Here is a 25,185-nt window from a genome sequence, read left to right as displayed (position 1 = left end):
TGTAGGAGTATGGGTCTGGGTGGTATATGCTTCGGCGGGTCGGTGTGGACTTGTTGGGCCGAAGGGCCTGTTTCCACACTGTAAGTCATCTAATCTAATCTAAAAGCACACTGAAATGGTCCAAATTTAATGCAAAAAGGTTCAATTTCACACTTTGGCTGTTTCTAGATATGACAAAGATTCTTTTCTTTTTACTGCTCAAACAAGATGAATACACTGCGAAATGTCAAGGCTTTTCAAGTTAATAATTACCAATACATGATAACATTGCAAGGAATTTTCAGTTGAATTATTTACTCAGGAAGCATTCTACATTAATTAGGTTTTCAAATAAATTGGAGGAACAGCTCAGAAACATTTTAAGAATAGGCAGCCAGTTTCCTTTCATACTTCAATTTCCTTTTGTACTTGCCATTTCTACAAATAATTATTGATGTAGAATGGATTATTTACAACTGTATTTTTTCTTTAATGCAAATTGCTGAATAAACAAATCATATTATAATTTTTGATTTAATAACACTAAAAGCAATTTTGTCACAGATACATGCAAACTGGCACCTTTTTCAGTCAAGGAACTTGTCAATTGCGCAAACGTTTGCCACACTTAAAACAAATTAATTGGTACATGACGTTATGAGTCCAAATATATATCGATCACATCATTAATTGTCCCTGGATAGCCCTTCAGCTGGAGCTGTCAACTGCAATGTGAAATTTCCCTTATCCAATTCCATATTAAACTTTATTAGTCTCTCCCTCGATCCTGACTTGTGATAAAACTTCACATATTGTCACAAGCTTGTATAACAATTCTATTCTGACCTTGTGGTGATAATACAACTGCCATTTCCACTTAAGCATCAATGAATGGAAGACATCCATTTATTTTGAAAAAAAACCTTAAATTGAGCATCTCAGCTTCCCCCAAACAATTCTGAGGAAGGGTCACTGGACCTGAAACGTTAATTCTGATTTCTCTCCAGATGCTGACAGTCATGCTGACCTTCTCTCTCAGTTTCTGTTTTGTTCCCCCCAACAATATTCAGGGAAAAATTATAGTTTACATCTGCACTTTATTAACAAAATCATACTGTATAACCAATTACCTAATGCCTTCTAAATAGTTTGGGCATAGAGCTTTCTACAGTGCTCCAGTTATATCGGTTAAGATTTTGTTCACTTAAATGAAACAGAAAGCACAGGGCCAGTCGATCAAGACAATTGGGAGTGGGTGAGCATCATTATTTTGAAAACTTTCAACATATCTTTTTCTGACATTTTCCTCACGTTCCTTCTCATCTCTCCCTTTCACTATCTCTCCCTCCCTCTAGTCAGAACATCCACTTCTTCCAATCCAATGATTGAGAATTCAAGTCCCCTATTCCTGACACAGCAACAAGGGAGATGCACTGTCCGAACTGATAGTGAGCCATAAGGCACTTTCCAACCTTTCCTTCCCACGTGTCGTTTTTCAAAGAGCAGATGAGTTCTCCCAGCACCCTGACCAGTATTTACTCCCCCACCATCATCACCAGTAAACAATAATATGGTCAAGATCACATTGTTGGGTGTGGGATCTTGATGTGCACAAATAGCTGCTATATTTTCTGGATTATAATAGTGACAACACTTTTAATGTAATAAAAGTACTTTTTGTCATTTAGGGGCTTTGGGACACCGCGAAAGCTAGGCGCCACCTCAATGCCAGACTTTCTTGCCGCCTCCCTCCCTTTACGTTTCCACCTCTCCTCCCCCCACGCCGCCTGGTATTATTGAACTGCCTTTCTCTCTGGAATTCTTTATCCCGCTCGATCCTGTTAGTTTCGTTCTTTCTTTTCCTCCCTCCTTACCTTTTCACCTGCTCCTGGCTTCGGATCCGCTGCTGAACACTGTCCGCCGCCCGGTCCCTCAGCTTCACGGTTCCGACTGGAAACCGAAGCCCCCTCATCACATTCCGTCCGGCGCCTACAGCACCACCAGTGGCCACGCCGGGAACTACACGGACTGACTTGGAACTGCTCATCCAAAGACAGCCAATATCACCAAAAGATTATTCATTTATTAAACTGGGATTTTAATTTCCTCCCCATCCCTTGGAATATTTACTGTAGGAATTGTGGATCACCATCGGTATCCTTTGCATATTTGAATGTCAATAACTCAGGCCAAACTCAGTTGTACGAGCAAAATAATTTCTTTAAGTCTGTGATACAACTTGATATTATCAAGTTCATAGATATGGGAGGATATTAGGCTACAATTAGTGATGCAAATGTCTCTGCACTTGCAACATTTTTCATAATTTTAAAACCAGAATAAAAATTATGACTCTTCAGTTTCTCCAACAAATCTGCTTTTATTTCAGTTTTCCATCATCCACAGTATTTTACTTTGATTACAGGTGCAAGTCAATTTTCAATTTTAATTCAGTCACTGTCAGGGCAGAGTTTTATGACACACGCTGTCCCGATGAAGTGATAAATAGCTGTCATTATGACCAGTTTCAGGATGAAGGACAAATTGAATTACATACTCGATAAATTGACTGACCTGTTCCTGCATAAATGAAGCTTGTAAAATATGCACTAAAATAAAACAAAGAACTGTAGGTGCTGGAGTTCTGAAACAAAAGCAGATATTGCTGGAGAAATTCAGCAAGTCTGGTATCATCGGTGGGGAGAAAGCCAAGTTAACATTTCTAGTCCAGTGACTCTTTCATTCCTCCTCCATTCCTAACACCTCCCCACACCCACAGCATCTTCCCTTTCATTGGAGAAGATTCAACACCACGTTTACCTCCTCCCTGTTCACTATCCAAGGCCCAAAACATACCTCCTAGGTGAAGCAGTGATTTACATGCACTTCATTCAATCTAGTCCACTGCATCCATTGTTCACAGTGTGGTCACCTCTCTGTTGGGGAGATGAAATGCAGACTGGGTGACTGTTTGCAGAACACCTACATTTTACTTTTAAAAATGACTATGAGCTTCCAGTTGTCTGTCACTTCAGCATATCACATGTTTCCATGCCAATATTTCCATCACAAGCCTTCTGTAGTGTTCCAGTGAGCCTTAGAGCAAGCTCAAAGAACGACATTGCATTTTCTGCCTGGGAAATCAGCATTGAGCCCAGCAGCTTTAGAGCCTGATTCCATATTTTAACTCATGCCCACACTCTGGTCCTGTCACAATACAGATTGCTTTTATAATAGCTTCCTCATTCTCTCCTACACTCAGCTCTCAATCACTTACTCAGCTTCTATTCTATCCTGGTCGACTGTCAATAATCCCTTTGTCAGCCTACCCCATTCATATCTCTGTCTCCACCATCTGCTCACTACTTCTTTTCCCCACTCCCCAACCTCATTTTCAGCATAAATGTCATTTTTCCTGGCTGCTATCAGTTGTGATAAAGTTACCAGACTCTAAATGTTAACTCTGCTTTCTCCCCACAAGTGCTGTCAGATCTGCTAAGTTTTGCTAATAATTTTGGTTTGTGTTTCTTATAAAATAGACAATGTGTTCTTTTTGACATTTGTATTGGAATTTTTGGGAATTAATCAGAACCAAGTTTAAGTAGGTATTTTAACTAAAATTGATAGATGGATGTTTTTCTCATATTGTTTCCATTAATTTGCATGACTGTAGTTTTTATACACACTAACCCATTATAAATAATACACATTGAATGGTTGAAGGATGTATTGGCCACTTGTCATCTTTTCCCTCATTGGTTCCTTCTTTTTAAATTTGATTCCATGCAATTGCTAAAGAAAGAAAAATGTCTGTGGCTTAAAGTTACTGGCACTTCTCTACAAATGCTGAAGAGCTTTGCTTCAATCTCTTAGCTGAACGTAAAAAAAAGTTTTAGATCTAGTTTAGCTTGTGAATCAGCCATCCAATGAATTGAAACATAATAGAAACCCTATGTGACTGTTGCTATGAAATTTACTATATTTTGGGTTTATTTCTGTGTCATGATGATATAAAATTCTCACTAAAAATCATTCCATCTCATTGAATAACTCTCAGAAGGAAGAAAATAATAACGTTCGCAAATGAGACAGTCTCACTGGATTCAACTGACACGATGTGGGCGGCACGGTGGCACAGTGGTTAGTACTGTTGCCTCACAGCGCCAGAGACCAGGGTTCAATTCCCGCCTCAGGCGACTGACTGTGTGGAGTTTACACATTCTCCCCGTGTCTGCGTGGGTTTCCTCCGGGTGCTCCGGTTTCCTCCACAGTCCAAAAATGTGCAGGTCAGGTGAATTGGCTATGCTAAATTGCCCGTAGTGTTAGGTGCAGGGATAAATGTAGGGGAATGGGTCTGGGTGGGTTGCGCTTCGGCGGGTCGGTGTGGACTTGTTGGGCCGAAGGGCCTGTTTCCGCACTGTAAGTAATCTAATCTAAAGAAAATACAATTGGAGCTCCACAATGATCAGTACATTCATTTCTAAGTATTACTGGCTTTTCATCTGGGATTAACAACTTTGGGGTTGAGTGAAAATAAAAAGGTTAAAAATTATCTAAGACACTTGAAAATAGCTACCAAATTATAAGACCTACAAAAGACTCTGGGGATGAAATTCCTCTTTACGGGTATGACTTAAATCCCAAACTAATTAGGCAAAGAAGAGAATTGACACCACCTTCCCCCCCCCCCCCCCCACCCACAACCACCCACCCATCCATAATCTGGAGGGTCACAGGAGATCTCTGACAATGGACCCTTTAAATTCTTTATCAAAATGCATTGCCCTCATTGTATGCAGCCAATCAGTTTTGGCACAGTGAAATATCTCTGGGAAGCCATGACTGTAAATCTGTGATTTTTGCTGTAGAGGGAGACACACCCAGACACATGGAAAAGCCTCAAGGAATTTGTAGCAACATCAATAATAAGGACTCTTTTTTTCTCTTTGGTAGTGGTGTCAGTTCTGTTAAAAGTGATCTGCAAACTCAATTTTCAATAACTGCAACATTTGCTATAACTGAGTGCATCCAAGAAACCAATGTTTAAAATTAATCTCAGCTTAAAACTTTATGATCAAGTGATATAAATTCTGATGTACATACATTAAAAATATCATTCACATGAGTTAATGACATATGGGTTTTTTGTATATCTGTAATCAGTAATTAATCTATTTTTCTGTAGCCATGGTAATTTATTTTAAAACAGTTTGAGCAGGCTGCTTCGACTGCCTAACAGATTTTGTTTACTTTAGGATTTGACAAGCTATTAAGGTAAACAATTGTACTTAAACGTTTTTGGCAGAAAATTTTGGACTGGAAGTTTTTTTAACTTATGGGAAAAGCCTATAATAGAGATGAGACACTTTTGTTTCAGTCTTATTTTGTTTTGGGCAATCTGTGAATATTTTGGATAGAGATGCACCTATGGGGCAGTGCTCCTTTAAACAGGGAGAATATTGTAAACTAGATTATTTTAGAGTTAGGAGTTAGCTATAGTTCCAGATTGGATGTGTTGGAATAAAAACCTAAAGAAGTTCTGGATGTAGGTTTGCTCACTGAGCTGGAAGGTTCATTTCCAGTTGTTTCATCACCCTATTAGGTAACAGCTTCAGTGGGCCTCCAGCCGAAGCACTGCTGATAATTCCTGCTTTCTATTTATATGTTTGGGTTTTATTGCATTGGCGATGTCATTTCCTGTTCTTTTTCTCAGGGGGCGGTAGATGGAGTCTGACTCAATGTGTTTGTTGAGTGAGTTCCGGTTGGAATGCTATGCTTCTAGGAATTCTCTTACATGTCTCCTGTTTGGCTTGTCCTAGGATGGATGTGTTGTCCCAGTCGAAGTGGTGTCCTTCCTTATCTGTATGTAAGGATATTAGTGAGAGAGAGTAATGTCATTTTGTGGCTTGTTGATGTCCATGTATTCTGGTGGCTAAAACCTAAAGATGACGAAGTTCAGTCTATTGAAACACAACTGTGTTATAGCTTCAGGAATAAGCTTTCAGAAATTCCAGTCGAAGAGTTAACATCACAATTATCATAAATCTATGGACATGTTAGAGAAAGAGATTCGGGTGTGAGTTCTGTACAAGGATGTTTTAAAAGTTTTTGGGGACTAGTGGGATTACACTTTTACTACATGCTAGAACTTTTTTTTTAGCTATTCTAGCTTTTGCTTTCCCTGATAATTTTGTTTTATTGTTAAAATAGCATGCTTCTGCTTTAGTGAGAGAACACCTCATTAAAACTCAAACATAATCTTTCAAAGCCATATTTCAATCTGGGATCTGACATTTACAGTAATAGGAATGGGATCATAACACCTAAAGAACTAGCAAAGGGTCCTAAGCCATATATTTTTATCTTCGTGTTTGACTTTTCTCCCCCCATAATTTTCTATGGGTGTTTGTGTGCGCTGATCTTACTGCATTTAGGCTGTCTGTTTGCAATCACATTTTTATATTTTCTTCTGGTTTAAACAGTTAATTAATTTGCTCTCTTTGATTAAAGAAAACTTGTTGATTGGCTTATGATCAAAGTGGAAATCGTTAACTATTTTTAGTAATAGGAGAGAAGTATAGTTGTGTGCAAAAAATAAATTAAACCTTTGTTGTGACCAGAGAAAATTGAACAGAAGGGCTCAGTTTATGCCTTCTCACCTGCTTGTAACAGTTGTGCATGAGTTAATTATCATGCAAGGCATTTCAGGTTGAGTGTCAATGCATTCCATTTATGGGAAAGAGCCATGGAGCTGCTTCATAATAAAAATGTTCAAAGAATCAATAGCATAACAAAGATCACAATAAATTAGCTTAAGGCTACAATGCATTAAAGATGACATTGCAACTCATTCAAGTGCAATTCAGAAAGCAATACAAAAATTTAAATCTAAGAGGAAGAAATTTTTAAAAATTATAAAATTTGTAACAAATCAGAATCAGAGATAACCATTTAATTTAAATTGAAAGTGATTTGAAGTTTTATTTGATATTTGATGCTACAAATTGCAATGTCTTGGCTAGAATAATACATGTTATAACTACAATTTGTCTTGTACGATCATAATCTACAGTAGTCAAGAGAGCTGGGACAGAGGAGCAGAGAGCAATTAAGCTTTGTAGTTAGTCAAATTTAAATTACATCCTCACTTGGAAAAAGCAGTGTTAATGGCATAGGTACTGCATTGTCAAAAAATTGACAAGCTATATAATCTTTTCAACTATATAAGTGAAATGCCTCCTAAAAAGTCAATCTTTAATCATTATTCGGTTCTTTAATTGGACTTTAAACCAGATATTGCTTTTATTACAACATAAAACGTAAGCCATGAATATGACTTAAAGTAGTTGTTTTACAAAACCAGGGTAAATGTGTTAAGTCACAAAATACATGAAACAAATTCAAAGACAAGCATTTGCCATTACACTTCAAACAGCAGGATCTGACCACTTCCATGAATTTGTGGAAGTTCATCCCTCCCTATAAAACTATTTGGCGCATTATGTTTAAAAAAAAATTATGTAGTACCTCTTTATGTTCAACATTTTCAAACTCAACATTTCAACAGTTGAAAGGAGGATGACCTTAACATACAAGATACACACATTGGTGCTTTCCTGATTTACTTCAGCTTTTTACAAAATGCAGAAACATTAATTGGCCATTTAAAATGCTCACATCATTTAAGTCTCTTGTCTTGAATTAGAGACTCCCATGTGACTTGGATTTCTTAGAGGGATGTTCTGTTGAATCTGCAAATTATTTAGAGTGCACCAGAAATATTTACTAATGATCTGACCCAGTTCTTTTTTTTTGGGGGGGGGTGAAGGGAAATGATAAGCATGAAAAGGAGGAAAAGAAACAATTTTTCCAACTCTCTGTTAATCAGCCATGAATTCTCCTTTGCGTCAGCAAAAGTTTTACAATTCTGGCTCGGTGTCATTAGTTGCTTTAGTAAAAGACTTCAGCCACCATCCCATGTCCTCAGTTTCTTTCACCTCCAAGGCCAGCAAGATCCCAATTCCTAGATTTGTTATAGCTGTCATTTGCTGCCATAGGAACAGCCCAAGGGTAAAGGTGCCTGTTTCTTACCCTACACCATGGACAGGCTCACTTATTTCATCCAGTGGCTTCATTTGTTCTGGACAGATGAATCAAACTGATGAGGTTCCCAGGACTCGAATTCAGTATCTTCTGATTTGGAGTCAGGCACTTCACATCTGAACCATTTCACATGTAACAGTTTTAATTTACCCTTTTTTGCAAACCAGACTTCATACTAAAAAATAACAGACTTGACCTTTATTTAATTCCTCACAGAAAAACACAGTTTACAGTTTGGGAGAAAAAAAATTATAAACATTACTTTTGTGAAAAGAAAAAAAAATACAGAGGAATGGATCATGCTCTTGGTAGGTTCCACATTACATTGTTCTTTTACAAGCTATTCAACTGGACAAATCAAAAACTGCAGCATCAACAACTTCTATTTCCTCATAGACAATGAACGTCTCAGAAATAGATCAGTCAGTTTTTTCTTGTTTGCCCATTTTGGTCCAGCTATGTACCAGTTTCTCCGTTAAGCACTATATTTACTGCATTGAACTACAACAAAGCCAACATAAAATTACAGTTTTTGCAACATCATTGTGTGAAAAGACTTGACAGCTGTACAATCTATTGCACGCGCCAGGAAACATGGCTGATTGGTCAACATAGAAAATTTTCTAATTCAGCCCTCCCGGGCAGCAACTCGTGGTTCTGCCAAAGTGTTGTGGATGATGCTGACAACAGAATCTACCGAAGCTCCCTTTAAGAATGTCCAATGATCTCCTTCGATTACATGAATTAAGACCATTCCATCACAAACCTGGAAGTGAAAGAAGGAGATGAAAATAATAATGAAAGACATAGAAAGACATGATGAGGTTTACTGTAATCTAAACAGCCCGACAGGAGACTGACAAGATTTGAGGCAATATCAATTTTGCATCTGAAAATTTGGTTAAACACTAGTGATTATAGTGAGGTCAGCCAGGTGGACCTCAGAATAAGAGTTCTCTGATTGGACCAGATTAATAGCCTCAATCAGGGAGCCCTGGCTCACTGGTAAGAACAGAAATGCTGAATAAAGATTCGTGCACCTCATGTCTCTCACTGTGTCTCACACCTACACTCACACCATGGGTGCTGGGGAAAAATAAGCACTACCGCAGTTAGGCGGTAGTGTGGGGGTTAATAAAAAAAAATAAATACAAAGAAAAAAAACAAGAGTTTTGAGAACATTATTTCCCCCTCCAACTCTATTTTGATTTAGTCCCTTCCCTTCCCTTCACTTTTTAAAAAAAAACAGAAATGCTCATGTAAGCTTTGCCCTTATTGGACTTTACTTGTTACTAGTTCAGTCACATGGTTAATTTTCCTGGGTGGTAGAAATATTGAATGAAATTATTTGCACAATGATGTCTTTACTAAGCCACTGCACATGTGTATATACACACACACACAGAGTTTGGAGGGGGGGAGAGAGGAAAACAAAAAAAAAATTCTGATTCTCCTCTCTAGAAAGAACAGGCGTGTCTAACATCCTATTCACACTGAAGTCTCAGGGAACTGGATCAGTATCAAGGACTCTTCAAATGTAGATAAAGGGTGGCTTGGTGACGGGATGTCAGCCTCTATGGAGTTATTTTAACAATATTTTGCATTCATATAAAATTAGAATTCCATTTTGTATCACTGACCTAATCCAACAGTCCTTCTAACTATACAGTAAAACATCTTGCTGACAATTATTGCTAAGAGCTCCACCTTTTCTACATCCTCAGCTCTGGGGCACTGACAACAGATTAACTTCATCTGGTATTGTGAACCCAGGTGACTGTTATCTCCCAAGGTAAAAGTTCTCATTTTCATTTAAATAATACACGAGATACAATAAACCATCAGCTCAGTGCTTCTGCAGAGTCCTAACCCAAAACAATTAGCTTTGGAATGTAGCTATCGAGGCACATTTGTGAAGAGATTTCACTGCAAAAGACTTAAAAATATTGGATACAGAATCAGATGACAATATCAGTATTCAGACTTTCAGGAACAAAGAATATTGGAATAATTTGGAGATGCTGGTGTTGGACTGGGGTGTGCAAAGTTAAAAATCTCAACACCAGGTTATAGTCCAACAGGTTTAATTGGAAGCACACTAGCTTTCGGAGCGGCGCTCCTTCAATCAGGTGGTTGTCAACCATCTGATGAAGGAGTGGCGCTCCAAAAGCTAGTGCTTCCAATTAAATCTATTGGACTATAACCTGGTGTTGTGTGATTTTTAATATTGGAATAATGCATTCTAAAAGATTTTTGATATGAGTCATGATAATGAAGTTGGCTACCTCACTGTGTTTTCCACTCAAGTGATGAGATAAAGTACACCACAATTTATTCATGAATTTGGGGTGTTTGAGACCCCAGACTACAAAATAATTCAGTAATCTGGGAGAACCCACTGACTGCGCAAAAGGCAAATCTAAAAAGATGTGCAGGATAGGTGGGTTAGCCATGGTAATTATAGGGTTATGAGGATAAAGTGAGGAGTAGGAGGTTGGGTCTGGATTGGATGCTCTTCAGAGTATCAGTACAGACTTGATGGACTGAATGGCTTCTTTGTGGGGATTCTATGAAAGAACCTATTTGATTGGCAGCTCAACCACCACCACCTTAAACACCATCTCTTCCTGGCACTCATTACTCACTGCTCTTACTGTCTAAGATACACAGCAGCAAGCATCCTATGGCAGCACATACTACACCCACCACTTCTACTCAAATGGAAGGACAAGGGTAACAGATACATTTGAATAGTACTATCTGCAAACTCTCCATCCATGTCACACTCCAACTTGGCTTGGTAAAACATCACCATTCTGTCATCATTGCTGCATTAAAACCCTTGGAACTCACTCTCTTAACAGTAGCTTGGAAATACTTTCACTACACACAGGTGACAGCCATTTAAACTGACAGTTCAGCATCACCTTCTCAAAGGCAACTAAAGATGGGCAATAAATATTGATCTTGCTAACATCGTCATATAATGTGAATGAATTTTTGTTTAAATCCTACAGGAGATTCTATGGGAAAGGGAATGATATCGCTGTGTCTATCTGCATATTCCATGGGAAAGCCTTGAATCAATGTATTTGGAGGAATAAGTAAGTTGATAGACAAGGGAGTTTGATTTTGCATCCCTCACCCTGCCAACAAGTCAAAATGTATGAAATGCCTCTGAAACCATAGTTTTTAAAATGAAAAACTGGATAAACTTAAGTATTTCCCAGGATGTGGCCTTTGCTGGCCAGGCTTTTTTTTTTATTAGTCATCCCTAACTGTCCTCAAGAAAGGTGACAGTCAGTTGCCTCTTGAATTGGTGCAGTCCACTTTGTGAGAGAATACCCACCATGTTGTTAATAGTGGAGCTCCAGGACTTAAAAAAAAGTGCTTAGATTTTCTATCTAAAAAAATCCAAGCCCATAGAAAAAGCAATTCAACTGGAATGAGGAATGAATATCATATTTCCAGAGAACAACAGCTCACCTCGGAGAGTTGGTAATCTCCACCCATACCCTCTTGAAGTTCATGAGTGGTCTTTGCTCGCAACAACGTGATGTTTCCACCGAATTTAGAAGCAGGGACATACTCGTCTGCTGCTTTAAGTTTGTAGTAGAAAGCAGTAGCAGCAAAACTAAGTGTGTTACGGTTGATGCTTTTATGGCTTGTGGTGATCATATCAACAACTGCATTGACCCTCGCTTGCAAGTTCTCCAGTGGTAGCAACTTTTCAAAGAGCTGTAAAAAGGAACAGTGCAAAGTTAATCATTTCCAATCCAAAAGTTTCAGACCAGTGTGCAGAAATATGATTCAGGGGCAGCACGGTGGCACAGTGGTTAGCACTGCTGCCTCACATCGCCAGAGACCCGGGTTCAATTCCCACCTCGGGCAACTGTCTCTGTGGAGTTTGCACATTCTCCCCTTGTCTGCGTGGGTTTCCTCCGGGTGCTCCGGTTTCCTCCCACAGTCCAAAAATGTGCAGATTAGGTGAATTGGCCATGCTACATTGCCCGTAGTGTCAGGTGAAGGGGTAAATGGAGGGGAATGGGTCTGGGTGGGTTGTTCTTCGGAGGGTCGGTGTGGACTTGTTGGGCCGAAAGGCCAGTTTCCACACTAAGTAATCTAATCTAAAAAAACTACTGTCACTCAAAATATTTTCACATTTCAGTCAGTTTAAGGCAAGATGCTAACATGGATAGAGGCTTGCCTGTCTGGCAGAAAGCAGAGTGTGGGAATAAAATGGTCCTTCTCAGGTTGGCAGTCGGTGTTAAGTGGTGTTCCGCAAGGCTCAGTGTTGGGACCACAACTTCTCACTTTATACATTAACGATTTAGATGAAGGAACTGAGGGCGCTCTGGCTATGTTGCTGATGGTACAAAGATACATTGAGGAGGCAGGGAGCCTGCAGAAGGGATTGCACAGATTAGGAGAGTGGGCAAAGAAGTGGCAGAGGAAGTACAAAATGGGAAAATGTGAGGTCATGTATCTTGGTAGGAAGAATACATGCATGGACGAGTTTCTAAATGGGGAGAGAATTCAGAAGTCTGAAGTGCAAAGAGACTTGGGATTTCTAGTCCAGGATTCTCTCAAGGTAAACTTGCAGGTTGAGTCAGTAGTTAGGAAGGCAAATGCAATGATTAAATTTAGTTCAAGAGGACTTGAATATAAAAGAGGGTATGTGCTTCGGAGGCTGTATAAGGCTCTGGTCAGACCACATTCAGAGTATTGTGCGCAGTTTTGGGCCCCATATCTCAGGAAGGATGTACTGACCCTGGAGCATGTTCAGAGGAGATTCACGAAAATGGTCCCAGGAATGAACAGATTAACATATGAGGAATGTTTGAGGACTATACTCGATAGAGTTTAGAAGATGAGAGGGCATATAACTGGAACTTACAGAATACTGAATGGTCTAGACAGAGTGGATGTTGGGAAGATGTTTCCATTGGTAGGAGAAACTAGGACCAGTGGGCATAACCTCAGGGCAAAAGGGAAAACCTTTTGGAATGGAGATAAGGAGACACTTCTTCAGCCACAGGGTGGTGAATCTATGGAATTCACTGCCACAGAAGGCAGTGGAGGCCAGGTCTTGATTGTAAAGGGGATCAAGGGTTATGGGGAGAAAGTGGGAGAATGGGATTGAGAAACTTATCAGCCATGATTGAATGGTGGAGCAGACTTGGTGGGCCGAATGGCCTAATTTCTGCTCTTGGATCTTATAGGACATAGAACAGTAAAGTACAGGCCCTTTGGCCCACGATGTTGTGCTGAGCATTTATCTTAATCGAAGATCAATCTAACCTACACACACCTCAATTTACTGCCATCCATGTGCTTGTCCAGCAGTCGCTTAAATGTCCCTACTACCAACGCTGGCAGTGCATTTCACACACCCATCACTCTCTACATAAACAGCCTACCTCTGACATCTCCCCTATACCATCCTCCAATCACCTGAAAAATTATGATCCCTCGTGACAGCCATTTCTGCCCTGGGGAAAAGTCTCTGGCTATTTACTCTGACTATGCCTCTCATTACCTTATACACCTCCATCAAGTCAGCTCTCTTCCTTCTTCTCTCCAGTGTGAAGAGCCCAAGCTCACTCAACCTCTCTTCATAAGACAAACCTCCAATCCAGGCAGCAACCTGGTAAAGGTCCTTTGCACCCTCTCTGAAGCATCTACATCCTTCCTATAATGAGACAACCAGAACTGGACATAATATTCCAAGTGTGGTTTAACCAGGGTTTTATAGAGCTGCAGCAAAACCTCACAGCTCTTAAACTCAATCCCCCTATTAAGGAAAACCAAAACACAATACACCTTCTTAACAACTCTTAACTTGGGTGGCAACTTTGAGGGATCTATGTACACGAACCCGAAGATCCCACTATTCCTCCACACTGCCAAGAATTCTGTCTTTAACTCTGTACTCCGCATTCAAATTCGATCTTTCAAAATGAATCACTTCACAGTCATCCAGGTTGAACTCCATCTGCTAATTCTCAGGCCAGCTCTGCATCCTATTAGTGTCTTTTTGTAGTCTGCAACAGCCCTCCTATCTACACCACCACCAATCTTCGTGTTATTGGCAAACTTACTAACCCAATCTTCTATTCCTTCATCGAAGTCATTAATAAATAACGACAAAAAGCAGAGGCCCAAGAACAGATCCCTGCGGGACACCACTGGTCACTGACCACCAGGCGAAATATTTTCCATCCACTACCATTCGCTGTCTTTTATTGGCCAGCCAATTCTGTATCCAGACATGCATATTTCCCTGCATCCCATACCTCCTAACTTTCTGAATGAGCTTACCATGGGGAACCGTATCAAATGCTTTACTGAAATCCATATATAGAATATCCATTGCTCGACCTTCAATTTGTCTCATCACATCCTCGAAAGAACTCAATAAGGCTTGTAAGGCATGACTTGCCCCTCACAAAGCCATGCTGACCATCTTTAATCAAACTATGTTTTTCCAAAGAGTCATAAATCCTCTCTCAAAATCCGTTTCAGTACCTTGCTTACCACAGATGTAAGACTAACTGGTCTGTAATTGCCAGGAATTTCCCTATTCCTTTTCTTGAACTGAGGAACAACAGTCACCTCCCTCCAATCACCCAGTACTACTCCCATGGAGAGTGAGGATGCAAAGATCATTGCCAGAGGTGCAGCAACCTCATTCCTTGCTTCCCGCAGTAACCTTGGATATATCTGGTCCAGCTCTGGGGACTTATCTATCTTTATGCTTCCCAGAATTTCCAGCACATCCACTTTCCTAATATCAATCTGTTCAAGCCTATTAATCTTGTCCATGACGTTCTATCAACAAAGTCCCTCTCTCTAGTGATTTCTGAAGCAAAACCTCATTTAGGGCCTCCCCTACCTCTTCAGACTCCTGGCACAAGTTCCCTCCACTATCCCTGATCGGGTCTTATGGTTATATTATGGTCTTAAATGTTGTATTGAATCCAGGTCCCTAGCGCTGTGAGGCAGCAGTATTAACCACGATGCTGCCCCCAGAAATCTAATGAAACAAACAGCTAACAACATAATTTTACTTCCTGGCCAAAACATGTTGTCAAAAGAAGTTTAGAAAAAGGAAGATTTGTTTAAGCTGTGAATAATTATTGACTGACTTCATAATTTCCAATTAACTTGCAGGACCCAGTTTACTGGCAAATCTAGCACAAATAGAATCTGGTTTTAACATTTTATCTTCATTTAGTTTGGAATAATCACGTTCCAATTATGCTTGACATTTCTTCTAATTGCACCATAAGAGCTCCTTGCTACTTCATGACAAAACTTAACTGTCAGTCTTTATTAACGTGTTTTGCTTCAAATTACCAACAAAAGCAGCTAAGCAAGTTCTTGACAGAAGCAAAATCAAAGTACATCACATTCAGGTTGAAATCATGCCCCCTCTCATTGTTAGGAGGAAGCAAATTTTAAGAGAAACCACAGCAACATCAGGGACACCACACCCTTTCAGTCACAATTGTCTGGCCATACAATGGGAAGTTTATACAGACATCAAAATAAATTATGTATGTGTGGGAACAGTCAGGTTCCTTTCAATACACACTTCTCAGTTTTGTTATCATTCATCTCCTTTTCCCACAGATTGTTTTCTTAGAAATATACTCAGTTATTACCTTGTTATGTTCAGTGTTTGTGAACTGCCCAACAAATGCACACATTGCTTTGGTTTCTGCTTCAGCATCATTTCCAGTTGTCAGTTTTGCTTTGTAACTCTAGAAATCCAGGAAAAGCAAAGTATATCATTGCTGATCATAGCAAAATAAGCAGGATTTAAAAGTAGAACGTGCTGGAGAAACTCAGTAAATCCAACAGAATCTGTTGAGAGAGACAAAGTCAGAAGTCACACAACACCAGGTTATAGTCCAACACATCCATTTGAAATATCAAGCTTACAGAGTGTCGTAGAGTCATAGAGATGTACAGCACAGAAACAGAACTGTCCCTTCATCAGATGAAGTGAACCTCATGAAGGAGCAGCACTCCAAAAGCTTGAGATTTCAGATAAACCTGCTGGACTATAACCTGATGTCGTGTGACTTCTGACTTTGTCCAGCCCAGTCCAACACCAGCACCTCCACATCACGTTGAGAAAAACAGAGTTAATACTCCCAGATCAATTTGATTCTTCTTCACAACTAAAGTGGCCTGGAAAAGTGGTATACTTCGCATACAAGTAAAATGGAAGTAGTGGAGCAGATGGAACAACTGGTAAAAGGTGAAGTGAGCATTAATAATAGTATGAAAGAGATAGAAATGAAGAGTAGGTGTGAATGGCTGGATTACTAATAACACCACCATTCACATCTCTCTTCATCTATATCCTTTTCTTTATGCTATTAATTTTGTTCAAGGACACCTTTACCATCTGTTCCACGTGATTCTACGTATCACATTCAAGCCTCTTCTTGGGTTCCAAAGAAGAGTAATTTGGGATTCAAACCTTTAACTCTGTTACTTTAACACTACCAGACCTGCTGAGTTTCTCCAGTGTTTTCAATTTTATTTCAGATCTCCAACATCTGCAGTACTTTCTTTTCATGTTAAGGTTTAGGCATAGTTTTATTAAAATAATTCTGTGGAGGGTCAAAGATAAAGCATGGTAGTTATCAATTAATGATCTTATCCACGCAATTCATTTTAGCCAATAAAATGGTTTAATACTTTCCATAACGACAACATGCAAAGCAGTCAGACTTAAGAGAAACACAGGTGATAGAGTCAGTTCCAGCCATTTTACACACCACGGCTGCTGCTCTTAAAGGATCCAATGATGAATTAAAAACTAATTACATCAAAGTCAATGGACAAGGAAGTCAGGCTGAGCATTCACAGCAAATTAGTAAAGGGAATCATCATAAATGCACAGCAAGGTCAATCAACGTCTTAAGGTTCGAGGTTTCAGGCTTGTGCCTTTATTAAAAGTGAAGAATGACAGATGAACAGGCACTTTTTTAAGATATATAAAGCAAACGAAAGGGGTGGGGAGAGAAGCAGAAGCTCCACCGACCAAATGACTAGCACTCTGATTAACAGACAACAATGAGGTGAATCTTAGACAGTGTGATACCTGTGTGTAGGAGGCCACATATGAGTGGGAACCATCAAGTAAGATCAGGCAGTCAACAGGACGAGGCATGTTTGCCTGTGTTTGCAGCTGTGTGCAAATTTCAAAAGCTACACAGGCTCCAAAGGAGTAACCAGCAATTCTGTAGGGCCCCTCAGGCTGAACTTGTTTAATACAGCCAAGATAATAGGAAGCCAAGTTTGGAATGCTATCCAGTGGCGCAGCTACACCAAAAAAAAAGACTAGGTTAATGCAATGCAGTAATCCACAGTATTCAAGCCCAGTCTATTTCACATTCACCTTGTCACCAAGTATGCAACTCTGAGCTCCCTCTATGGAATCGAGTGGGGCAATGAGAAATGATGGACAGTGGAGTTCTTGTTCACTCCATTCAAAACAGTAACCCATTGTAATTCATGCAAGACCAGCAATTCCTGCAATTTGTTCACGTGCCAGACCAACATTTACTACCTGTCATTAATTGCTCTAAAGGTAGTGGTGGTGGGTTATTTTCTTGAAACACTATTCGCTACAGTATAGGAAGGATATGTTTGTACTAGAGAGGGTGTGGAGGAGATTCACCAGAAATGTGGTGGTGTTCCCATGAAGTTGCTGCCTTTGCTGTACAAAAGTTAGGGCTCAGACAAGGGAAATACATCACACATGAAGCAGTGATTGTTATATATTTGGACTTTCTGAAGGCATTTAATGAGTTACCACACATCAGAATAACACAAATCCATGGTGTTGGGATTGTATAATAGCATGAATAAAGGATTGTCTAACTAAAAGTAAACAAGGAGTTGGGATAAGGAGGTAATTTCCACAGGATCTGTAACTAGTGGAGTGCCACAGGGATCAGTAATAATTTTTTATATTGGTTGTATACTTGAATGAGGCAACTGAATGCACTATAGTCACTATATATAGATCAGATTAGATTACTTACTGTGTGGAAACAGGCCCTTCAGCCTAACAAGTCCACACTGCCCCGCCGAAGCGCAACCCATCCATACCCCGACATTTACCCCTTACCTAACACTACGGGCAATTTAGCATGGCCAATTCACCTAACCTGCACATCTTTGGACTGTGGGAGGAAACTGGAGCACCCGGAGGAAACCCACGCAGACACCGGGAGAACGTGCAAACTCCACACAGTCAGTCGCCTGAGGCGGGAATTGAACCCGGGTCTCTGGCGCTGTGAGGCAGCAGTGCTAACCACTGTGCCACCGTGCCGCCCACTAATAGCACACAAATTGGTGGAAAGACAAGTGTTCAGTCTGCAGCGAGATATAGACAAGTCCGGCGAGTGGGCAAATCTTGGATGGTGGAATATAATGTGAGAAAATGTCATGTTATGCACTTTTGCAAGAAGAGTACAGCAGCTGATTATTATTAAAATGGAGAAAGACTGTGGAGAGCTCCAGCAGTGAGATTCCAAGTCTTCATGCATAAAACACAAAAAGTCCATATACAAGTTTAGCGGGAAACAGGGAGGGCAAATAGAATGTTGGCCTTTATTTTAAGGGGAAATGGAGTATAAAAATAGGAAAGTCTTGCTTGAACAAAACAAGGCAGTAGTCAGACTACAGCTGAAATAGTGTGAACAGTCTGGGCCCCTAATCTTAGGGGATGCATACTTACATTGAAGGCAGTCTAGAGAAGATTCAACAGGATGATCCCAGGTATGGAGGGACTGTCTTATGAGAAAAGGCTGAGTAAGTTGGGCCTGCACTCATCGGAATTTGGAAGGTAAGAGGTAAACTTATTGAAACATAAGATTTATTGGGAATTTGATAGGGTAGATACAAAAAGGTTGTGGCAGAATCTCGGACTGGGGACATAACCTCAGTTCATAGGGTTGTCCATTTGAGATTATGAGGAGAGAATTTTCTTCTTTTGGAGAATGGTGAATCTGTGGAATACGTTACTACACAGGGCTGTTGAAGCTAGGTCATTAAGTATACCAAAGGCAGAGATAGGCAGCTTGTAATCAGTTTAAAAAAAAATTAAGGGCTATGGGGAAAAAGACAGGACGGGTAAGTTGAAGGTTATCAAAATCAGCCACGATCTCATCAAATGATAGAGAAGACTCAATGGGCTGAATGGCCGATGTCTGCTCCTACATCTTATGGTCTTATATTCTATAGTGATCTGGATGCAGAGGGACACTTGTTTCTCTCTGGTGTCACACACTGCAAGGGCAATTTAAATGTCAAAACCTGGTTAGCATCAATTAGTTTTTTTTTATTCAAAGACCTGGCAAAGCAACCCATAGACTAACCTGGCAGAGTATTTTAAATGAAACAGAAATACTAGGTCCATGTTTACTTTTGTTGAGTTGTTCTGAGCCGCATTTTTGAAGGCTAACATTTTGACCTTTTTTGTTAAAACTTTTTTTTTTAATATACAAACTCAGAATTCAGATGAAAGTGATCACAACAAAATAAGCTAACACTACAACAACTCTAGAACATTTTTTAGTGAGTTGTATTCACTGAAATGGCTCCCAAGAATTGACCAAGCTGACAGCAATGGAAAACAATGGTCCTGTACCTTGTGTGCACTGCAGGCCATAGCAGGGAATGCTGACTTTGGATGCAAGTGCTTTGAAGGCCTCAACTGACCCCTCAATTGGGTGCACAAAGAAGAGAGGTCGTTCATTGCTCTCTACATTATTTAGCTTGGCAATGGTTGATCCTTCAGGATTGACAAGTAGAACATGAAGGTCCAAATCTTTTAACGGGGAGTCCACCGGTGACAGCGGTGTGGGTTTTGATTCTGTACAAAAGATAAGCATATATCTTATCCAGAGCACGGAGAAAGCATTTGCACTATTTCTTAATGCCTAATTCTACTGCAATTTTTAAAAGATAAGCCTGCAAAATTAAAAGTTCACAATATTTACGTAATAGCAATGGACATTTGATTAATATGAGAGAATAAATTTCCCAAAGAAAACTTGAGCCTATTCACAAAACACTGAAATATTAGTAAAATAACAAATGCTATATCTACCTGAATATCAAGGAACATTTCATTTTTGGACACATACTTTTGTCACATGATGATTTCATGTGTTATATTGAGGCAGAGAATATGTACACTAATCCTCCAGCTTAAAAAAAAGTCTGGTGTGGATTAATCTACGATTGATCCTTACCTGCATCTTCAAGAAAAAACAATTCAAGAGAGTGACAATGAAAGTTCATGTGAAAAAGTTCCATGATTTTTTTTTTTGAGGTGCCTCAAATGCCATCTTCCAGACATACAGCCATTCCAGTCTCCAATTCGATTAGATTCCCTACAGTGTGGAAACAGGCTCTTCGGCCCAACAAGTCCACACCGACTCTACAAAGAGTAACCCACCCTCCTCTGACTACGCACATAACATTACGGACAATTGAGCATGGCCAATTCCCCTGACCTAACTCTCGGTTTGTGCCTAACTCCATTTTAATGGGCCCATAACAGAGAGCTTCATGTGGGAGCACACTCCCTTTCCTTCCAAGCCAGTGAAGAATGAATTTGGCCAACATTGTATCCATTCAAAAGGGTAGTGGCAATATGGATCACTCTCACATAAAAATTGAACTCCACAAGACTGAGATTGACAGGTTTCTGCTAGATACAGTATCAAGAGCTATGGAGAAAGGCCAGATAAATGGAGTTTTGGGAGAGATCAACCATGGTCTAAAAGAATGATGGAATGAGCTCAAAAGGCTAGATGGCCTCCTCTTATTCCTGTTCTTCTGATGCCCATTGTCTGTAAAGTGCTTTAGCTTGGCCCAATTTCTTGAAAAGCACTGGTTCTCAAAAATGTGAAAGGTGTGTCAATACTAGCAGGTATGTTTGCAACCATGCAGAAAATACCTGAGAATCTGCATTGGCTCAGTAAGTCAGCTTCTTCCATTCAGCTGACAAGTATGCTTTTGCTGAAGGTTGGCCTTCCATTTTAATCCTGTTTTGTTGCAGCTACTGTAAAAGATCCCTGACATCTTGGGTCTCGCTAAGAATTAATTTGTGGTTACAACTTCCCCTTTTATAACAATGTTCAGTCCAAGCAAGTGATCTGTGTTGACTGAATTTACATTTCCCAGTCAAGTTTGCTATTGGCTAAGTCTTTCCTCTGTTGCAAGTCTGTTGAAAATTAAGAGCTGGTCGTTACAAAGCACATTTTGGCTACACCCATGCTACAAGTACAGACATATTCACAACACAGATATGTACTGTCACAGGTATGTACAGTCACAGTTTTGCCAGAACATCAAAATCAATGTTGGAACAGAGAATATTTCAATATCTTTACATTCCTACCTCCTGTACTGCCAGATTTATTCACAAGTTCACGTAATTTATTAATGGTGAGTTGTCGGATTTCTCTCATTGTCATAACAATTTCATAATCCCTCTCAAGTGTTTGTCGTACTTCCACTGCCATCAGTGAATCCAGACCAAGATCAGCAAGTGTTGTATCTGGGTTCAAACCATTGATGTCTCGTGCGCCTTTGTGGAGAGAGAGCGAGCAAGAGAGAAAGAAGAGCCTTACTCAAACAAGTGTAAATATACAATTTTTGACAACCAATGTCTGTTTCTCAACATCAGTGGGAAGCTGATACAAATGTTGTGTGTTAATAGTAAATATCTGGTCACTTGACCAGGATTTTCAAGACAGTTTCACTATATTCTATTCCAAATGATGACTGCTATAAAAATATATTACTAAAAATCAAACTCAGGTAACATAAGCTTTCTGACACTGATACCAGTGGTATATGTTGATTGTAGTTATGAATATCTATCAATGTATGGCATTTAAAATTTCTTGTTAGATTCCCCTGATATCTATAAGTACAGATCAAGATAATGGCAGAATCAATTCCCAGCTGTGATTTTGACATAACTGATATTAGATAGAATCATAAATATATACAGCATGGAAACAGGCCCTTCAGTCCAACCTGTCCAGGTTTTCGAAACCAAGCTAGTTCTATTTGCGTGCATTTGGCCCATTTTCTCTAAACCTTTCTTATCCATACAACCTGTCCAAATGTCTTTCAGATTGTATCTGCTTCCACCACTACTTCTGGCAGCTCATTCCATATATGCGCCATCCTCTGCATGAAAAAAAAGTTATCCCTTAGGTCCTGTGTAAATCTTTCCCCTTCTCACCTTAAACCTATGCCCTGGACTCCCTTATGCTGGGAAAAGACTCTTGGGTATTCACCTTATCTACAGTCCTCATGATTTTATAAACCTCTATAAAGGTCACCCCTCAACCTCCTACACTCCAGGGAAAGAAGTCCTAACTCAAACCTTCCAGTCTCAGTAATATCGTTATCAATCTTTTTTGCACCCTTTTCAGTTTCCAGTGCTATAGAACTAAGACAGTACAACTCAGCACCATCAGTTTATAGGAAAGAACAATGGCTGAGGCTCCTAAACACTAACAAATAGAAAATCCATCTCTCAGGATACTGGATGAGGAAACAGTAAAGTTTGTCAGTTATTCACCCAAAGAGCTTTACTGTATACCTTGACAAAGCATAAAGGTTTAAACACAAATAAAACCTACACAGCAGAAATATTCTCAGGAAACCCTATTCTAACAAGGAGTCAAAAGTAGTTAAACTTTTGCTCAGCATAGAACGGGCGGCAATGTATTGACTCAACATTATAGCTCCAGCCCGATTTTCCTAAAATCAATGGAAAACAAAATTAGTCTGGATATGTAGCAAACAACTACCACCTATTTTGTGCCCAGGTCAAAGTTGAACTTTACCCCCAATGGCTTTTGTTTTAAAATGAGACGATGGGAGAAAATGGGGAGACCACTATTTAAAAATTGCTTCTTCTTGAATCACACTACATTGATCTTTATAGGAAGCCATTACAAATGGTTTGTACCCTTAGATGTTTTAAATTCAAAATTCAAAAACCAATAAGAAAATGTGATGCATCCTTTAATTCAGTATTTGTGAAGTAAATTAAATCAAGATGACATGAAATCAAGTTCTCTATACTGCAATTTTTTTTTAGTATTCAGATAGCAGAGGTATTTTTCTACATTGTTCGTATGAGTGAGTTCTACAGGTACCTTCCTTCAATACTTGAGAAACCAGTTTAGTCAGCTGCATTGTTGTGTAAGCAAACCACAACACATGGATTTGCAAATCAGTATTCACAAGGTGTGAATATTTATTTTCGCATTATAAAAGTCTTAAAATCAACCACGTAATATTAGAACAACAGCAACTGGTCCTACATTACTGTATAATGTTCACTGTTACTGGGATGAGCAATGTGGGATGTGCATGCATGCAAAGCATTCTACAATATGATTTATATCCAAAACGCTTACCAAGTATGTGGGCCACAGCCTCAATAAGGTCCCGTTGACCACTGCCATCAGCCTTTACGACTACTGCCTTCTGTGCGAGGACAAAACTGCACATAACGGGATGAGACTGGTTCAGGAACTGGTCCAGAACTTCTAAGCAGGAGCTGATCTTCTGAGGCAAAGTTCCACCAATTACAGTCTCATTATCACCCATAGTTTCCAAGATGACACCTACGTCGCCAATGGCACCCCACTGTATGGCTAGGCCTGTGGCACAAATCACAGATATTCTTTATAAGTTAAAGGAAATGCTCAAAATATCTTTAGAGATTTTCAACCTTTTGTTCATTTATGATTTTCAATTGCCTCATCGGTGTTCCTATAAAAGGAACTTCCAGTTGTAAGTACCACAAAAGTGTTTTCACTTAAATGGCTGAAACTCCTTCAAGTTTACAGCTTATTTCCCTTCGTTCCTAACCTCTTTGCTAGAGTTGTGTCAATCCCAGAAAAGCTTGCCTCTCAATTCACAGCATCTTCTTATTTATGAGTTCAGCATTGTCTTATGATTACACAAAGGGGCGTGCATATTTGTTGCTGATTTATTGATATAATGATACTTATTGGCATGCTCCTATAAGGTCAAGGATGGCTACTGCATTTCATTTTTAAGCATGAATAATGGATTGAGGGTATGACATTTTCCTTCAATATAGGGGTGGATCTGATATGGTTGACTATATTATACAGAAGACACAGAGTAATGAAGTGTCCTGCAGCCACACTGAGTCCCCGGCTCATTCTGGGATATGCTTCCTTAGTTATTTCTGCCCTTTGTCCAATTCTATTACCCCAGTTAGGAACAGCAGTACAACAGAAAAAGAAGTGAAGAAATTAAATCGTAAGGCCTTCTACTGGCAATGGGAGAAAAGGGCAATTAGGTAACTACTCCTTCACTCTAATTAAATGTGTACATATTAAATTGGTTGATATCTTGCTCTTCAATTGAAACTTTTGTTAAAATCCAACAGAAAACTGCCATTTTCAAGAACAAAAGAATAAATAAAAATCACTAAAAATTGATTTTTAAAAAAGCCAGAATTAGTTTCCAAGGGGGTGAGGGTAGTGAGAGAATGGGAGGCAAGATTGTATATTCTTAACCACTAAGATTGAAGTCTGAGAAAGGATTAGTGGAAACACAACGCAGGATGAATTAAAGTCATATTGGGGAAAAAAAAAGAAGCAAAAGGGAAAGAATGAGCAGATTGGGAGAGTCAGAGATGTACGGCACGGAAACAGACCCTTCAGTCCAACTCGTTCATGCTGACCAGATATCCTAAAGCAACCCAGTCCCATTTGCCAGCACGTGGTCCATATTGTTGTGGTTCTGTTCGCCGAGCTGGGAATTTGTGTTGCAGACATTTTGTCCCCTGTCTAGGTGACATCCTCAGTGCTTGGGAGCCTCCTGTGAAGCGCTTCTGTGAGGTTTCCTCCGGCATTTATAGTGATTTGTACTTGCTGCTTCCGGTTGTCAGTTCCAGCTGTCCGCTGCAGTGGCCGGTAGATTGGGTCCAGGTCGATGTGCTTGTTGATTGAATCAGTGGATGAGCGCCACGCCTCTAGGAATTCCCTGGCTGTTCTCTGT

At 39.7% G+C, this 25,185-nt stretch overlaps 2 protein-coding genes across 3 annotated transcripts in view; both read right to left on the bottom strand.

The window, feature by feature from the left end:
* Positions 1–1,956, bottom strand: part of dus1l (dihydrouridine synthase 1-like (S. cerevisiae)) — a 58,285-nt gene extending 56,329 nt beyond the window's left edge. The window contains exon 1 of the mRNA XM_043714710.1: positions 1,854–1,956. The gene's annotated coding sequence lies outside the window, so the exon portion shown is untranslated. The remainder of the gene's footprint in view (positions 1–1,853) is intronic.
* Positions 1,957–7,256: 5,300 nt separating this feature from the next.
* fasn (fatty acid synthase) overlaps positions 7,257–25,185 on the bottom strand; it is an 89,552-nt gene continuing 71,623 nt past the window's right edge. For both annotated transcript variants that reach the window (XM_043714700.1, XM_043714699.1), the window contains exons 37-43: positions 23,565–23,810; positions 21,521–21,709; positions 19,760–19,984; positions 17,204–17,424; positions 15,750–15,848; positions 11,569–11,820; positions 7,257–8,848 (exon numbers count right to left, since the gene is read on the bottom strand). In XM_043714700.1, coding sequence (XP_043570635.1) covers positions 8,711–8,848; positions 11,569–11,820; positions 15,750–15,848; positions 17,204–17,424; positions 19,760–19,984; positions 21,521–21,709; positions 23,565–23,810 — 1,370 coding nt within the window. In that variant the 3' untranslated portion in view covers positions 7,257–8,710. The remainder of the gene's footprint in view (positions 8,849–11,568; positions 11,821–15,749; positions 15,849–17,203; positions 17,425–19,759; positions 19,985–21,520; positions 21,710–23,564; positions 23,811–25,185) is intronic.

Source organism: Chiloscyllium plagiosum, chromosome 24 (genome assembly GCF_004010195.1).
Source record: "Chiloscyllium plagiosum isolate BGI_BamShark_2017 chromosome 24, ASM401019v2, whole genome shotgun sequence".
Classification (NCBI taxonomy): Eukaryota; Metazoa; Chordata; class Chondrichthyes; order Orectolobiformes; family Hemiscylliidae; genus Chiloscyllium; species Chiloscyllium plagiosum.
Note: the sequence above shows the minus strand (reverse complement) of the source record. Positions and strands in the feature narration are given on the sequence as shown.